Source organism: Netta rufina, assembly GCF_964035555.1.
Source record: "Netta rufina genome assembly, chromosome: Z".
In the NCBI taxonomy this organism is placed as follows: Eukaryota; Metazoa; Chordata; class Aves; order Anseriformes; family Anatidae; genus Netta; species Netta rufina.
The window spans coordinates 41,459,895-41,474,397 of record NC_140126.1 but is presented as its reverse complement, the minus strand read 5'-3'; the positions used below and the strand labels follow the sequence as shown (position 1 = coordinate 41,474,397).

General features: G+C 37.3%; 1 protein-coding gene across 1 annotated transcript; it reads left to right on the top strand.

Moving 5' to 3' along the window:
• Positions 1-7,467: 7,467 nt before the first annotated feature.
• Positions 7,468-8,987, top strand: LOC311221496 (protein FAM240B-like; the record flags this gene model as incomplete). The annotated part of the gene is made up of 2 exons (XM_084305559.1): positions 7,468-7,607; positions 8,909-8,987. 2 exons carry the CDS (start codon positions 7,468-7,470, stop codon positions 8,985-8,987), a joined length of 219 nt encoding a protein of 72 aa, XP_084161685.1.
• Between the last annotated feature and the right edge of the window lie 5,516 nt (positions 8,988-14,503).

The window sequence follows — 14,503 nt, the reverse complement described above, 5'->3', positions numbered from 1 at the left end:
TGTCAGCTAATTTTAACCAAACAGACAATTCCTATGACTATTGCCTTGAAGAGAACAGATTGTGCAATAGGTCATAATCAAGCACACATCCTTAGATTAACGGCTCCAAAGTACTGCATACTTCTGTAAGTCACCCTGTAATGCAAAACCAAGTGTGATTTGTCACACCACTTCAACCTTCATTACAGCTAAGATAGTAGTGTGGAATTTTTCAAGCTTCACAGGATGAATATTAAAATGGATAATACTAGCAAGCATTTTAAAGAATAATTCTCAGCACTTGCCAAGTCATGCTCTCTGAGGTATCTGCCAGTGTGGGAGGGATGCACACTCTCAAGGGGGGCCTGTGTTTCATGGTCATCTCAGGCAGGGGGCTGCAAAGTTCATTAAATGATCTTATCTCAGTACTGGTTCTGTTCAAAATAGCCTTGATATGATGAAGGATTTATGTTACCCCCACTTCAAATAAAAAGTACCGAGGGATGCATTTCATTACTGCCCTGTGACACTGGAGAAGCCAGGGCTGCAGTGGTAATATTCCTCATTTGTTTGTGTCACAAAGAGGATTTATTTGCAGGGAGAGTGCAACTCCAGAGGTAAGTAAGTATATTTTTTATTTAATAACAATTTTTTCACAATAATGTAAACCAGAAATGCATTTGTTCCCTAACTTTAATACTCACAAAAGTATATTGTAGGAAAGAAGAGAGTGTGAGGAAAATGTCAGGGAAGAGTGCCCAGTTTAACAGCATTCTAAGGAAGCTGAGTAGCATTGATACAGAAAAAGTATTTACAGGCAATTTCCATACCACAACCCTGGATAAAACACCAGGAGATGTAGCTGTACATTGTCATCTGATGGGCTTGAATGATAGCTAAGGTTACATATGTACTCCTCTTGCAAAGGTTTTTAACGGTGATCGGCTACTGAGAGGCTTTTTAATTTAACAGCAGACACTTTCACATGAATCAGGACCTGTTTCTCTTGCATGTTTTGTCAGAACTGAATGATCTAATGAATAACATGAGCCCCAGGCAAGATTTATCCACTTCTTTGATCCTAGATCATCAAGCCCTCCTGTACTCAAAAATCAAACAATGAAACAAAACACATTCAAGATCCTTGGTCTGCTACTAATAAATATTAATTTATGTTTTATACTTGATCTTATTAATTCAGCAACTTATAGGATCAGGTTTCAAATGTATCTGTCAGAGGGGAGAATCTTAATGGTTAGAAAAGATGTTAGATCATGTGAAGAAACTACAGCTTCTTTAAACAAGTTTTAAATGTTGAAAATTAAAATCCAATAAGAGCTGGACAAATCTATAGAAAGCTCATGAAAGGCATTTGGATGTTCTGTATTGTATGATGCTTATGAAAGCTATTCACTCAACGCTTGACTCTGTGTAACTGTCATCACTGTCCTGTCTGTGTCCTGGTGACAGAACCTGTGGGAACACAGGCAGCCGTCATGGAGAACTAGACACAGGAGAAGCTGGGGAGCAGAGGGGTGCTGAAAAGATACTCATGGGGAGGGTTGGTGAGATCAGTAAGAGCAGTCACAGAGAAATGCAGCTCCAGCAACAAGGAGAAAAAGAGATCCAGAGAGTACAACAGAGCTGAAAAAATGAGCTGGAAAAAATGTTCAAAAAAGGAGGTTTGAGGCAGCCAAATTAGGCTCTGGAAAACCAGAGGATTAGCATAGAAGGTGAAGGGGGCAGGAGGAGGAAGATCAACAGACATGAAGGCGGAGAATAGAAAGGTAAAGGTCTCTCTCATTTAAGTTCTTAGCTGTGGGCCGAAGTCAGCAAGAACAGAATGCAGGAGAGCAAGTAGCTAAATAAATAAATAGGCACAAGAACAGAACAAGGATGGTAACAGATGAATGGGTGACCTGGAAGGAAATAAAACTTTTGATTCCTCAAGTGTTTTGCTCAAAAGGCTTTAAGAATTTTAACACACAGATGGAGGACTGCTGAGCCCTCAGGTGCAGAAAACCAAGGCAATCAGTTCCCTCCAGTTCAATAGTTCAATCATTCATGTATCTGATATCCAGGAAAGACTGAACACCAGTAAAGAGAACTGGGGCCCAACAGATGAAGAGGACAGAAGAAAATACTTAGCGTGTTGTGTTCAAAGGCATTGATATTGTCTCTTTAGCAGTATAATATGAAGACAGAATACAGACACCAAGAATCATGTCTTTTTCATGTTTCATTTTTGTAAAAGTTTTATCTGAGAAAAGGTCCAAATTTTGTTATAGCTCAATACATTTCAAGAAAGTTGTTCTCCAAAGCTGAAAAACAGGCCCAGAATAAAAACAAACAAACAAATAACAACAACAAAAACACTCTAGTAATCAGAAACAAGAGAAAAAAGAATGGCTGAAATGAGACTACAGCATGGTTGCTACCTGCAAACATTTTGATTTTCATATTCCAGAACTGATTAACTGATTTGCTAGATGTGTATGTGTTGTAACTCATGCATTCAGATAACTCTTACTAGTATTACTCAGATGTGTCAATGTGGTTGCCATTTTCATACAGGAAAAACTCCCATCATATGCAAAAGTCCAATTAATTTGAGTGGACCTTTTAGACAGAAAAAGACCTCCTGGCTGAGCATGTCCTGACAACAGAGTGTTTCAAGGTCTGCAAAACTAGGAAAGACCAATGGTAGAATAAATCGTTTGTCTAGAATTCACTTATTTCATTGCAAACTTCTTCTCTTCTTACTTCACTCTTTAGAAAGAAAAGCATAGATTGATAAGATATAAGGCTGAAGTACAAATGGAAAGATCATAGGGTTGCACACATACAAGCCATACATTTTTTTCTGATGTAACACACTACAGCATTTTCAAAAGAGATTAGGCTGGTTTCAGGGCCTTGTGTACACCAGAAATACCCCAGGTTCAATGCTGACCCTATCTAGAGGGCCTTGCTAGACTCTGTTGCCTGTTTTTGTTTTTGTTTTTGTTTTTGTTTTTGAGGTGCCACATCCTGGCCTGTGCAGGCAGGCAGCTTCTGCCGTCCCAACATACCACCTCATTCCTGCACAACACTCATGAGGCAGGCTGCATTATGCGACCTGACACACAAACAGAGGGGTATAGGGGATTGATCTACTTTCTTCTGTCCCTAAAGAGTCCTTCAGGCTCTCAAGATCTAAGTTAAATTTGAAACTGGTGTGCTTCCTCAGTCAGGCTCTATCTGAAAGCAAACCTCTGTTCGTCCTTTGAGATGTGAATTGCTGCCAGCTGCAGTAGCAGGAGATAAATGATATACCCAAGATCCAAGGAAAAAGAATGAAATCATGTCTGCAATTTCAAGTCCCATTTTCTAAGCTCAAAGCCAATTTCTTATTGTTTTAAAGTCAAACATCAGCATTAGCATACACAGATTCTACTCTCCTGTACCTCATACAGTTTTTGATTAATCCAATGTGTGTATATAATAAACACTGTCACCAATGCTTGTATATAAAGAACACTGTCACTGAGCAAGGTCCATGAAAATGTAGATGGATAAAATATAGGATTATTTCTACAAAGATGCATAGCGCCTTCAAAACTCTGAGTAATTGTGTTATGCCATATACAAGACAAGGATAAGAATAGCTTTCCTGATTCATGCAGATGTTTTGTAAATTAAAAAAAAAAATCAACAAAAACAAGCAAACAAACAAATAAACCAAACATACATTTCAAATAAAAATTTATGGTCTATTACAGGGAAAAGGAAGAAAAAAACAACAACAACAACAACAAAAAACACTTTTTTCTTTACATACCATTTTCTAGATAAGCAACTTCCAATTCTCTTCAAGAAACAACATGTTTTTCTTGGTGTAATGGCTTCTCATAGAACCAGTAAGTTCCAGCTTCAATCTATCGATTTCTTTTACTTACAAAAGAGTCAAGATGTCACACTGAATTGATCTTACATTCCCTTCTTTTGTTCTACCAACACATTTTTTCAGTTCCAGATAACAGTGCCAGTGTCACTGTTTCCCTACCTTTGTAAGATTTCCTTTAACAAACTGAGTCTAAATATTATCAACCTGTTCCAAAATGATTAAACCTAAAAATAAACAATCACGTCCATCTTGTATAAGATAAAGCCTTCCTAGAATTTATCTAGCTATTCCTTTCATCTGAGAACAACTACATTTGTTCAGCTAGCTAACAACTAGTGCTCTGTCAAGGATGATTACGGAGAAGAGACTCTCATTATTGTCATATGGAAGGATTGTCACTAGAGACTTGAATAAAGCTTAGTTTAGTCCTAGCTGTTGCACACTAGTTAAGTCAGGCCTAACTGAAAGACCTATAAAAGGGCTATTGGAACTGCCTATATGATTTAACAGTGTATTTCTGACAACTTGTTATAGTATACATAGAGATTGTTCAGGATGTTTTGGAGGCTGATTCCATGATGTCTTTCTCTGCTAAACAAGGTCCCTTTCGTTTTCTGCTTTGAAAAAGATCTAAGCCATGAAAATAAACTGTACCCAGTTGATAATTGCTGGTGTGAAGCCACAATACAGGCTTAAGTCCTGGTACTTTCCTCTGGAAATAAAAAATGGAGTAGGAGAAGAAAATAGAGAGTTGTCATCACTGGCGGAAGATGTTAGCACAGAAAGTGTATCTTGAGAGAAGTGAAATACGGATAGACTAGGTTTGATATCAATGATTTCCCCACAATCCTGAAGGCTTATGATAACAACATTGAAATGAAAGGCTGGACAGAGTTGAACTCTAATGTCTATGTGCATGATGCATAAAGGTAAAGGAAACCAAGGGGGTTATTTTAGCAGAGTTGTTGAGGAGTTCTTGCAATCACTGAATGAATGGCCTTAAATAGCAGGTTTGAAGTAAAAGGTTGTTTAGGGTAGGATGATTCTACAGCTGAGTGATAAGAATTGTGATGCATTGATATACTGGTGTTTATCAAGGATTTAATGTTGAGATGTGAAAGGATCAGTAAAATGATGATGCAGAAATTCTAGTTTCAGTTGATAAGTATTCAGGTGTTGTCCACTATCAGGAGGAAAGAAAATAAAGAGGAAGATCAAGGGCCGAGTATGAGAAAAATTCAACAATTTAAGGTATCCATTTGTTAATGCAAAATAAAGTTTTCCTAAAGACATATGGGCTTGGACAATGGTCTTAGTGTGCCTGAGCGAGCAAAAACAATTTCACTGATGATAAACAGAAAAACATACTGATGTATTGTATTGTACTGTTATTGCTGAATAACATTGAATAACAGCTCTCTTTTAGAGGGTTTAAAACTTTTGCCTTGGGATTTTTTATTATTTTTTGTGAGGAAAGGGGTGACAGAAAGACTTGTATATAAAAACATATTCAAGTCAGCATCAGGAATATAAGCAATCAAACCAGAAGGCAGAACATCTAAAACTGGTAAAGGTTGCGTGTATACTGAAAGTGGGCTCAGTTATACATGGTGATGGTGGTTCAGAACTTTGACTCATTCAGAAGAGCTATTCATGCATATACATGGAGAAGAAAAACAACAACAACAACAACAAAAACATCCACAGTAAACAGGAATTTACATTCAGAAACATGAATATATTATATTTTAGGACCACTTCTGATTAAAGTAACAAGGGGTGGTTATTTCCTGTCAGTGTTTATTTTGGAGCCTGAGGATCTGGGATTTTTGCCTGGTGTTCTTCAGAAATATCGTTATTCTCAAAGATTAAGTCCCGTGGTAAAAAGTCCATTAGTCTCACTCAGATGGCTGTCACTATTGCTTCTTCATAACTGTCTAGACTACCCCTAGGTACAGACTTACAGAGGGTAGTAACTGCTATCTGGGAAACTGGGCTTGTATGATATATATATGCAGATTTATAGAATACTTATATTTTATGAGCACATGTCCTCATATTAAAAGAACTTTTGACCCAGAATTAGTTGTCCCTTAACACAGCTGAAAATGTTTAGTTGTACTTGCAATTCACATTAAGGATTGATGCTAACACGTACATCCAGCAATAAGTTGCTCAAAACCTGGAAAAAATGTTCAGTAATTTAATTTTATTTATTTATGCAAAACCCAGGCTCAGATGCACAGGTTCTATCATTCAGAGAACACGTGTTGATGTATGGGTGGTTTACAGGGAACCACAGTGAAGTCATTGTAAAACCTCAGAAAGAAATCAACTTCTTCAAAAGGCTACTTTTGTTCTCCACTCACAGTTTCTTTATAATGTGTCTTACAGTTTATCATAAAACAGTAAAATATCCAAATGTAATTATGTAAATATTACTGGTTCCCAATTTGGTTTTCTTACTATTACTGGCAGGGAAATGGCAGCAGCTCCTTCAAGCTTTTCCAAGGTAGCCTTGAGGGGCTTGTTTACAAGCTCTCTATGGCTCTGATTAAAATAAATTGCAAATAATTGCCATGAATTCAAACAATGTATGAGAGAGCCCTAAATACCTAAATACAAGAGAGCCCCTTGGTTAAAAACAAACAAACTAACTAACTAAACAAAACAAAACAGAACAAAAAAAAGCATCCTGGAAAATATTTTAGTGCCATATAAAACCACACCGCTATTTGGAAGCTATATTTTCACTATTTGGAAGCTATATTTTCATTACACATTTATCAAAATTTTGAAAGTAATGATATGTTTTTTCTGCCTGGAATGTGACATACAAGAGCTTGACTGTTAGCCTATACAAACTCATCCTGAGACAGAAATTCCTTTCATAGGATAACATTTAATTCCAAATTTATTTTTAAGATGACATTAAATGAAGGAGGAAGAACAGAATGGACGCAGGTATGTAAACACACAGAATAAAGTTGCTCTGTTTTGAAAGTTACATAAGAGAGCACAGTATTTAATAAACACAGTGGATTTTGCAAATAAACATCTTTTAACAATATGTACATATGTATTTATACATGTAAATTTTCTTCTTTCCCCCAGAAAATTACAGTAAAAAATAAAATCATTAACAGTAAATCGCCAGAGTTCTTTTTCTTCATTGTTTTAAGTTTAATCTACAAAGGTTATTTCATCATGTTATGGACAAAAAAGCTGTGAGAAAAATCCCACTAGATTTGACAATTTTTATTTCTTTTCATTTTTGAGTACTATAAAATATATCTTAATCTTTAAGCTAGAGAAAATAATAGAACTGTTCCACATTTTAAATTTAAAGATCACAGACAGAGATGAGAAATACCTGAGATTAACATAAAAGAATTCAAATCACTGTAAACAGCATATCCACAAGTGTCAGAGCTAGGAATGGGAAGTTTAAATTGTCCACTCTTATCTTTGTCCTACATAAAAAACAATGTGATTGTAACTCTGTGAGAGTGTAAAACATCAGTACTGTGCTTCAACCATGTAAACATACCTGGGACCAATAACTTGTAATAAAAGTGTTTCACATTTCTCTTTCACAGAAAATGAACAGTCAATACATACGTCACGAAGTGAGGGGATGTGAAACCAGTGACCTGAGAAACTTCTGGGAAAAGACTATTGAACAACAAACTCGGTATCTGCAAATTGAAAAAGAACGTCAGCAAAGAAGCGCTCTGACAAAGTAAGTAGTTTGCATTTGGAAAAACAATTTGAGTTTCCATTGTAATTCTTTTTAAAAGAAAAGTGGACCTGTATTAATGTAATTTAATGAAAGCTGAAAGTAATGTTTATTTTCCTTAGATTTTGGGAAAATAATAAAGCTTCCCAAATTGACATGATAATGGCAATTAGTTTTAGCTAGGGCTTCAGAGAATAAGAGAATAATTTACTCTTCTTCACTAAATGGAACAAAAGTGTGGAACTTTCTGAAATTATTAGGAAAACTTCTAGCAGTATTGTCTTATCTTAAACATCAAGTTTTTTTTCAGAGCAGGCCTAGTGCATATGTGTACCTGGTTCACTTTCTTTCTCTGTGGCTTTGCCAAGAATATAGGTTCAATTAATTCACATGGTTTAATTTGCACAAGGTAAGTCCATAATATGGTCCAAGTATTCTATCTGACCAAGACAACTGTCATCCGTAGTTACACTTACTTCAATTAGTCATAATTTCCTAAATCAGACAAATCAAGAAAGACCAGTCTGCTGCAACATCAATAGTACAGTTTCACTTCACATGAAGTCTCCCAGAGTTTAAGTCACATGCAAGGATAGATATTCTGACTTGGGATCATTCAAAAAGAAATCATTTATTCAAAATTCCCCTCATATCTCTCTTTGAGTTAATGTTTAGCAAAATAAGGGCAACAAAGGGCTTGCATTAATAGCCCTGGATGAAAGAACACTGCAATCAGTCTCTAACAAGTTTTACCTGCTTTTAAGTCCTAATTTCAACATCTCAGTTTCTCTGATGTGAAATTTTTGTCTTTTCTTTTTAAGGCAGTTTTCTGTAGCATATAGATACTACCAGAAAATAAAACAAACTTCCAGCTATCACCACTTTCTACATGTGCAGTATTTCTAAGCCAAATAGTTCAGAGGTCTCTATACAGCTTTTTGCTAACGTGTTTCCGAGGAGGGGAAGTGGGGAAACGTTGGGTGATGCTACCCACCAGGTGGCAGCAGGCAATTTCCAGTGGAGATGACAAGTCACTCCGGCACAGAAGCACTTGAGAGGGGATGCCACGGGAGATGAAGATGAACCTCAACGATCAGGTGATCAGATTTAAGAACTAGTCCTGAACTTCCATTCAGCAAAATTCTCTACGTGTGCAGAACAGTTTTCACGGCAAACGGTGAAAAGATCTGTATGACAGCATCAGTGGGAGAGATGATGAGTACAAATCTGTTCCCTGAAAAAAAAAATTAAAAAAAAAAAAAAAAAAAAAAAATGGACAATCTGACCAGTGTTTTTGTCTTTAGGCTCAGAAATGAATGGATGGAGAGGCTGGAAAAGCGGATAAAGATGTTGAGAACTGAACCTGAAGACCCATCTAGCTGAAGATCCACATTAATTGCATGTAAAAAAGAAAATAGTTTTGTAGGAGAGCATGATGGTATGATTCAAAAGCTCAAGTCAATTTTACTTTGTGGCTTACATGAGCTATAAATAATTAGCTGTCCATTAGAAGCTTCATGTGTAAAATGTGTATTGCTGCTTTTAATATTATGTATCCATCCCGTTATTTGATAAACAGAGATTGAAGTACTCTGAAGTCTTCAAGACTAATGAATCTCACTGAGCTGGGGATGCTTGGGAAAAATACAGTTCAGCTACGTAGCGTTCAGCAAAAGCATTTCCTGGACATTTTAGTTTTCTCTCTAAACTGATGGTAATTTAATGAAATGGTTCTCTTTTTAATGACTAGTTGAGTGTTTCTGGTTTTGTTTTTGTTTTAAATACAGCAGAGCCCTTCTCAGATTAAGGAAGTGGGGACATACATAAAAATACTATCACATCCAAAATCACAAGTAGTGTTCTATTTGTTAGGTGTAATAGATTCTTGCTTCTGTATTAAATATCTGTAAAGTCATTAATACATATTCTGAGAAATAGACTTTGTGATATACCAAAAAGAGTTGCTTTATTTGTTAACCCACATTATCTAACTTGAGATGCTATACCACCAAAGTCAAAATGACTTAGAGTTTGGGGGATAGTTCTGGTACCCAAACCAACTTGTCTAGAACTGGTTTGGTACCTCTTACATAGAGCAAGCTGGTGCACCTTCAAAGCTGCCTGTCATCATGAATGACAAGCACACTTTTTGCTATAAAATGGTGTGACCCAGTAAATATTCCTTCACAACCACTACATTCAGAAACACAGCAAGTTTCATCTTCCAGATTTGCCATTAGTCAGAACTGTTTCTAATGCTTTCTGAAGATGCAACATTTCCTGAAATAGTATCAAAGCTTATGAATAGGCTGTTATAATAAAACTGCTTCCTTTTTACAATGACTGCTTTGTTGCTAACAGAATGCATGAGATGCTATATAGAAAAATAGATAGTTCTGAATACTCTAAAAATCTCTTTCCTCAATTGCTTAACTTTTCAGTCCCTTTTATATGAGCATTTCACTAGTTCTCTGGTAATTTACATTGTTTTACAGTAAAGATTTGAATTGCCAGGGGACAAGAAGAGAACAGAGGAAAGGTTTGTGGTTTTAAATTATTTAGAACATATGTTCTTTAAAAAGCAAAACAAAAAATTCAAATGCTATTTGTTCCATTTTTATACAACACCTTTTAAATTTACTTCTGTGTGTCCCAAGGTCAAATCAGATCTATTATGGGAATTTAACGATGTAAATAATGTTTGGGAAGCCTGAGAAATCCATTAAAGCATGAAAAAAAATGACCTTGAAACATGTGCTTGGAAATCAAGACATCAACAGGTATGTCACCAAACTGGAGAGCAGAGTTTGTCTGGCAGCTGAAAAAGCTGTTAAACTCATATTCTTAGCTGGACCTTTTCTTAAATCAATTTTTAAAGCAACTGAAAATATACATTATTATCCAATCCAGAGGATAACAGTATATTTACAGTATAACTGTAGAGGGATGAACAATCCCCATGTAGATACACAGGTTAATGATAGGTGTTAGTAAAACTTAAATTTCTTTAAAATGCCACTTCACACATCACAGTTCTCCCATCTTCTGTCTGTGCTCTATGCTTACTGAACTTCAATGCACCGCAGAATTGTTTTTATACCACTTTGACTGGAACTAAGCTGGAACTGAGGTGAAAGCAACATTTTCTGTCCCCTTACTAATTGTGTAAGTGAAAGCACAATGTGCAAAACAGAAGAAATCACAGTTTGTGTATTTTAAAAATGAAGGAGTCTGAAATAAGTTTTTCACATCTCACACAGTTTAGATCTTTCTCCTGCCTTTCTCATAAAGTTAGTCAAAATTAAGAAAATCAATGGGAAACCAGAAGAAGAATTGCCAGGAAGAGATTAGTGGGGTGTCCTGGTAACAGGAGACACTGAGAAGGCAGAAATACTGAATGCTTTCTTTGCTTCAGTCTTTGCTTCAAGGATTCCCGCCCTTCGCTCCCACCCCTCTCCCCCAGAACTCCTGAACTCCTCAACGCTGGAGGGAGGAGAATGGGTCTGGGAAATGGAGGGCTCCCCCCTGTTTGATGAGGGAGTGGTTCAGGAGCGTCTGAGTGGGCTCAACACACACAAATCCATGGGTCCTGATGGGATGCATCCACATGTGCTAAGGGAGTTGGCAGAAATTATAGATGAACTGCTCTCTATCATCTTTGAAAGGTCCTGGAGAACAGGAGAGGTGCCTGAAGACTGAAGGGTAGCCAGTGCCACTCTGGTCTTCAAGAAGGGCAAGAAGGAGGACCTGGGAAACTACAGACCAGTCAGTCACCCTAGAAAGGTGTTAGAACAGTTTGTTCTGGATACTGTCTCCAAGCAATTGGAAGGGAAGAATGTTATGAGGAGTAGTCAGCACAGATTCACCAAAGGGAAGTTGTGCTCAACCAACCTCATTGCCTTCTATGATGGCATCACCAGATGGATAGATGGGGGAAGAGCAGTGGATGTCATCTACCTTGACTTTAACAAGGCTTTTGATACTGTCTCCCATGACATCCTGCTAGCAAAGCTGAGAAAGTGTGGGGTAGAGGAGTGGGTTGAGAACTGGCTGACTGGCCGAGCTCAGAGGGTGGTGATTGGTGGCGCAGAGTCCAACTGGAGACCTGTGTCTAGTGGTGTTGCCCAGGGGTCGGTGCTGGGTCCAGTCTTGTTCAACATCTTCATCAATGACCTTGATGAGGGAATAGTGTCTGCCCTCAGCAAGTATGCCAATGACACAAAGCTGGGAGGAGTGGCTGACATGCCAGAAGGCTGTGCTGCCATTCAGCAAGACCTGGAACATGAGCCAGCAGTGTGCCCTCATGGCCACGAGGACCAATGGGATCCTGGCATGCATTAAAAGGAGTGTGGCCAGCAGGTCAAGGGAGGTGATCCTCCCCCTCTACTCTGCCCTGGTCAGGCCTCACCTGGAGTACTGTGTCCAGTTCTGGGTTCCCCTGTACAAAAAAGACAGGGATCTCCTGGAAAGAGTCCAGTGGAGGACCACAAAGATGTTACAGGGCCTGGAGCATCTTCCCTAAGAAAGGCTGAGAGATCTGGGTCTGTTCAGCCTGGAGAAAACAAGACTGAGAGGGCATCTCATCAATGTGTGTAAATACCTGAGGTGTGGAAGACAGAGGGATTTAGCCAACCTCTTTTCAATGGTTTGTGGGGACAGGACAAGGAGTAATGGCCACAAGAAGGAGCACAGGAAGTTCCACAACAAGATGAGAAAGAACTTCACAGTGAGGGTAACGGAGCACTGGAACAGGCTGCTCAGGGAAAACATGGAGTCTCCTTTTCTGGAGATATTAAAAGTCTATCTGGACACCTTCCTGGGCAGCCTGCTCTAAGGAACTTGCTTTGGCAGGCGGTTTGGACCTGATAATCTTTTGAGGTCCCTTCCAATCCCTACAATTCTGTGATTACTTCTGTGATTACTTTATAGACTATAGTCTGCCCCACTTACCTCCAGTCCTCCATTGTACATTTTATATGATTATGTCACATATTCTTTGGAATATGTACTATCAAGAAATGAGACTCCAGAATCATCTTTTTAAGTGATAAAATGGAATTTATTTTATCCAGACTACATCTTTTGCAGCCCAAGGCCAGGAGGAGTTCTAGGAACATATTTCCAGAATTAAGCCACTTTTCTCCTGAGCTTTACAATTCCACCTTTAGTGTCTAAATGAATTATTTCAGGTTCAGGCTTCACAGTGTTAGATTCAGGAGATAGGGCCATGTAATCTTTATTTATCTAAGTGTTAGTAATACATTTATATACAACCTCCATCACTTTTGCAGGGGTTATTTTTTTAATTACTATCAATAAAAAATAATATATATATATATATATATAAAAGAAAACATACCCACTGAAATAAATGTAATCTAGAATCAATAAGCAAAAATGAAGTGCAATAACATTAAAATTCAAGTCTAAATGTCAAGAAACACACTTAATCAGAAGCTAGAGCAGATTATATGATGTAAGTGGCTCCAGCAATTTGAAAACACAAACCTGTAAATCTTTAACTTACCTTGAGGGTTATTAAAGATATTAAAAGAAGTCAAAAGAAAGAAAGAAAGAAAGAAAGAAAGAAAGAAAGAAAGAAAGAAAGAAAGAAAGAAAGAAAGAAAGAAAGAAAGAAAGAAAGAAAGAAAGAAAGAAAGAAAGAAAGAAAGAAAGAAAGAAAGAAAAAGAAAGAAAGAAAGAAAGAAAGAAAGAAAGAAAGAAAGAAAGAAAGAAAAAAAGAAAGAAAGAAAGAAAGAAAGAAAAAGAAGAAGAAAAAAAAAAAAGTAAAGTAAACTGCAGTTTCTGTAAGACTCAGAAATAAGGAGTAGAGAAACCTGACCATAACTCTAGAAAAGAAATTAAAAAAAAAAAAAAAAAAAAAAAGACAATAATTAGAAAAGCTAAAAACTGATAAAATCATCTGGGATTACTAAAAAAATCATTATGGTTACAGTGGATGCTTAGATGCTCTTCAGACTACTTTTCACTATTTTTCAAATATTTATAAAACAGCTCCTTGAAGATGCACTTCATTTCTCTCGATTTTCTTCTATCCATATTTTCACTCTGCTTTTGAGTGATTTGTAATTAAAATGTGATAGATACTTGCCTATCATCTTAGCTTTCATTATTTTACCCTTCCTTTGCTTCATCCTGACACTGAGTAGCAAAAAAATGCCTGTCATTTTCTCATTGTAAATGCAAGGTACCTAACTGTTTGATAAAGCTTTTAACACTGCCAAAAATCAAACGTAGTAAAGTTTTATCATCCTCTGATACAAGTACTAAATGATCTGGACCCAAGTCTTTTTAAATACTATTTATGGGAAGTACACTGCATTCTAGCACAAGAGTGACAGATACCCCATTTTAGCTGTATTAATGGCCTTTCTAGTGTATGGATAAGGTGTGACAGCTGTGAAGAATGATTCTGACAGTAACTTAACAGACCTCTTAGCCCAAATCAAGATAGCTTAAAAACAGTTCTTTTCTCAGTAGTCCCTCCTGACAATGTCCTTTACTAATCAAGGAGGTCCTCCCTGAAGCTCTCTAATTAAGGAGCAATTAAGCATAACTCAGACACTATGGCCAGTTGTTGAATTTGAACAAATAGTGGAAGTCAGGCAAAAGACAGGATGTCTTTTTGTTGAGATGGTAGAGACAAATCAAGTAAATGGTTCAGCTATGGCTGGGTGAAGTGCCTGGCCCTGTCACAGCAGAATCTGCAGCAAAGCCTGTCCAGCATCTCACTGCAGAAGCATCCAGAACACTGTGTTCAGCATGACCCAGCATCATATGTTCCCTGTTGTACATCCACTTGATCTTCATGTAGGCATCTACATCTCTGTTTGGGCTTTTGGTGACATTTTCTGAACAGGAGATTGACCTATTGGCCA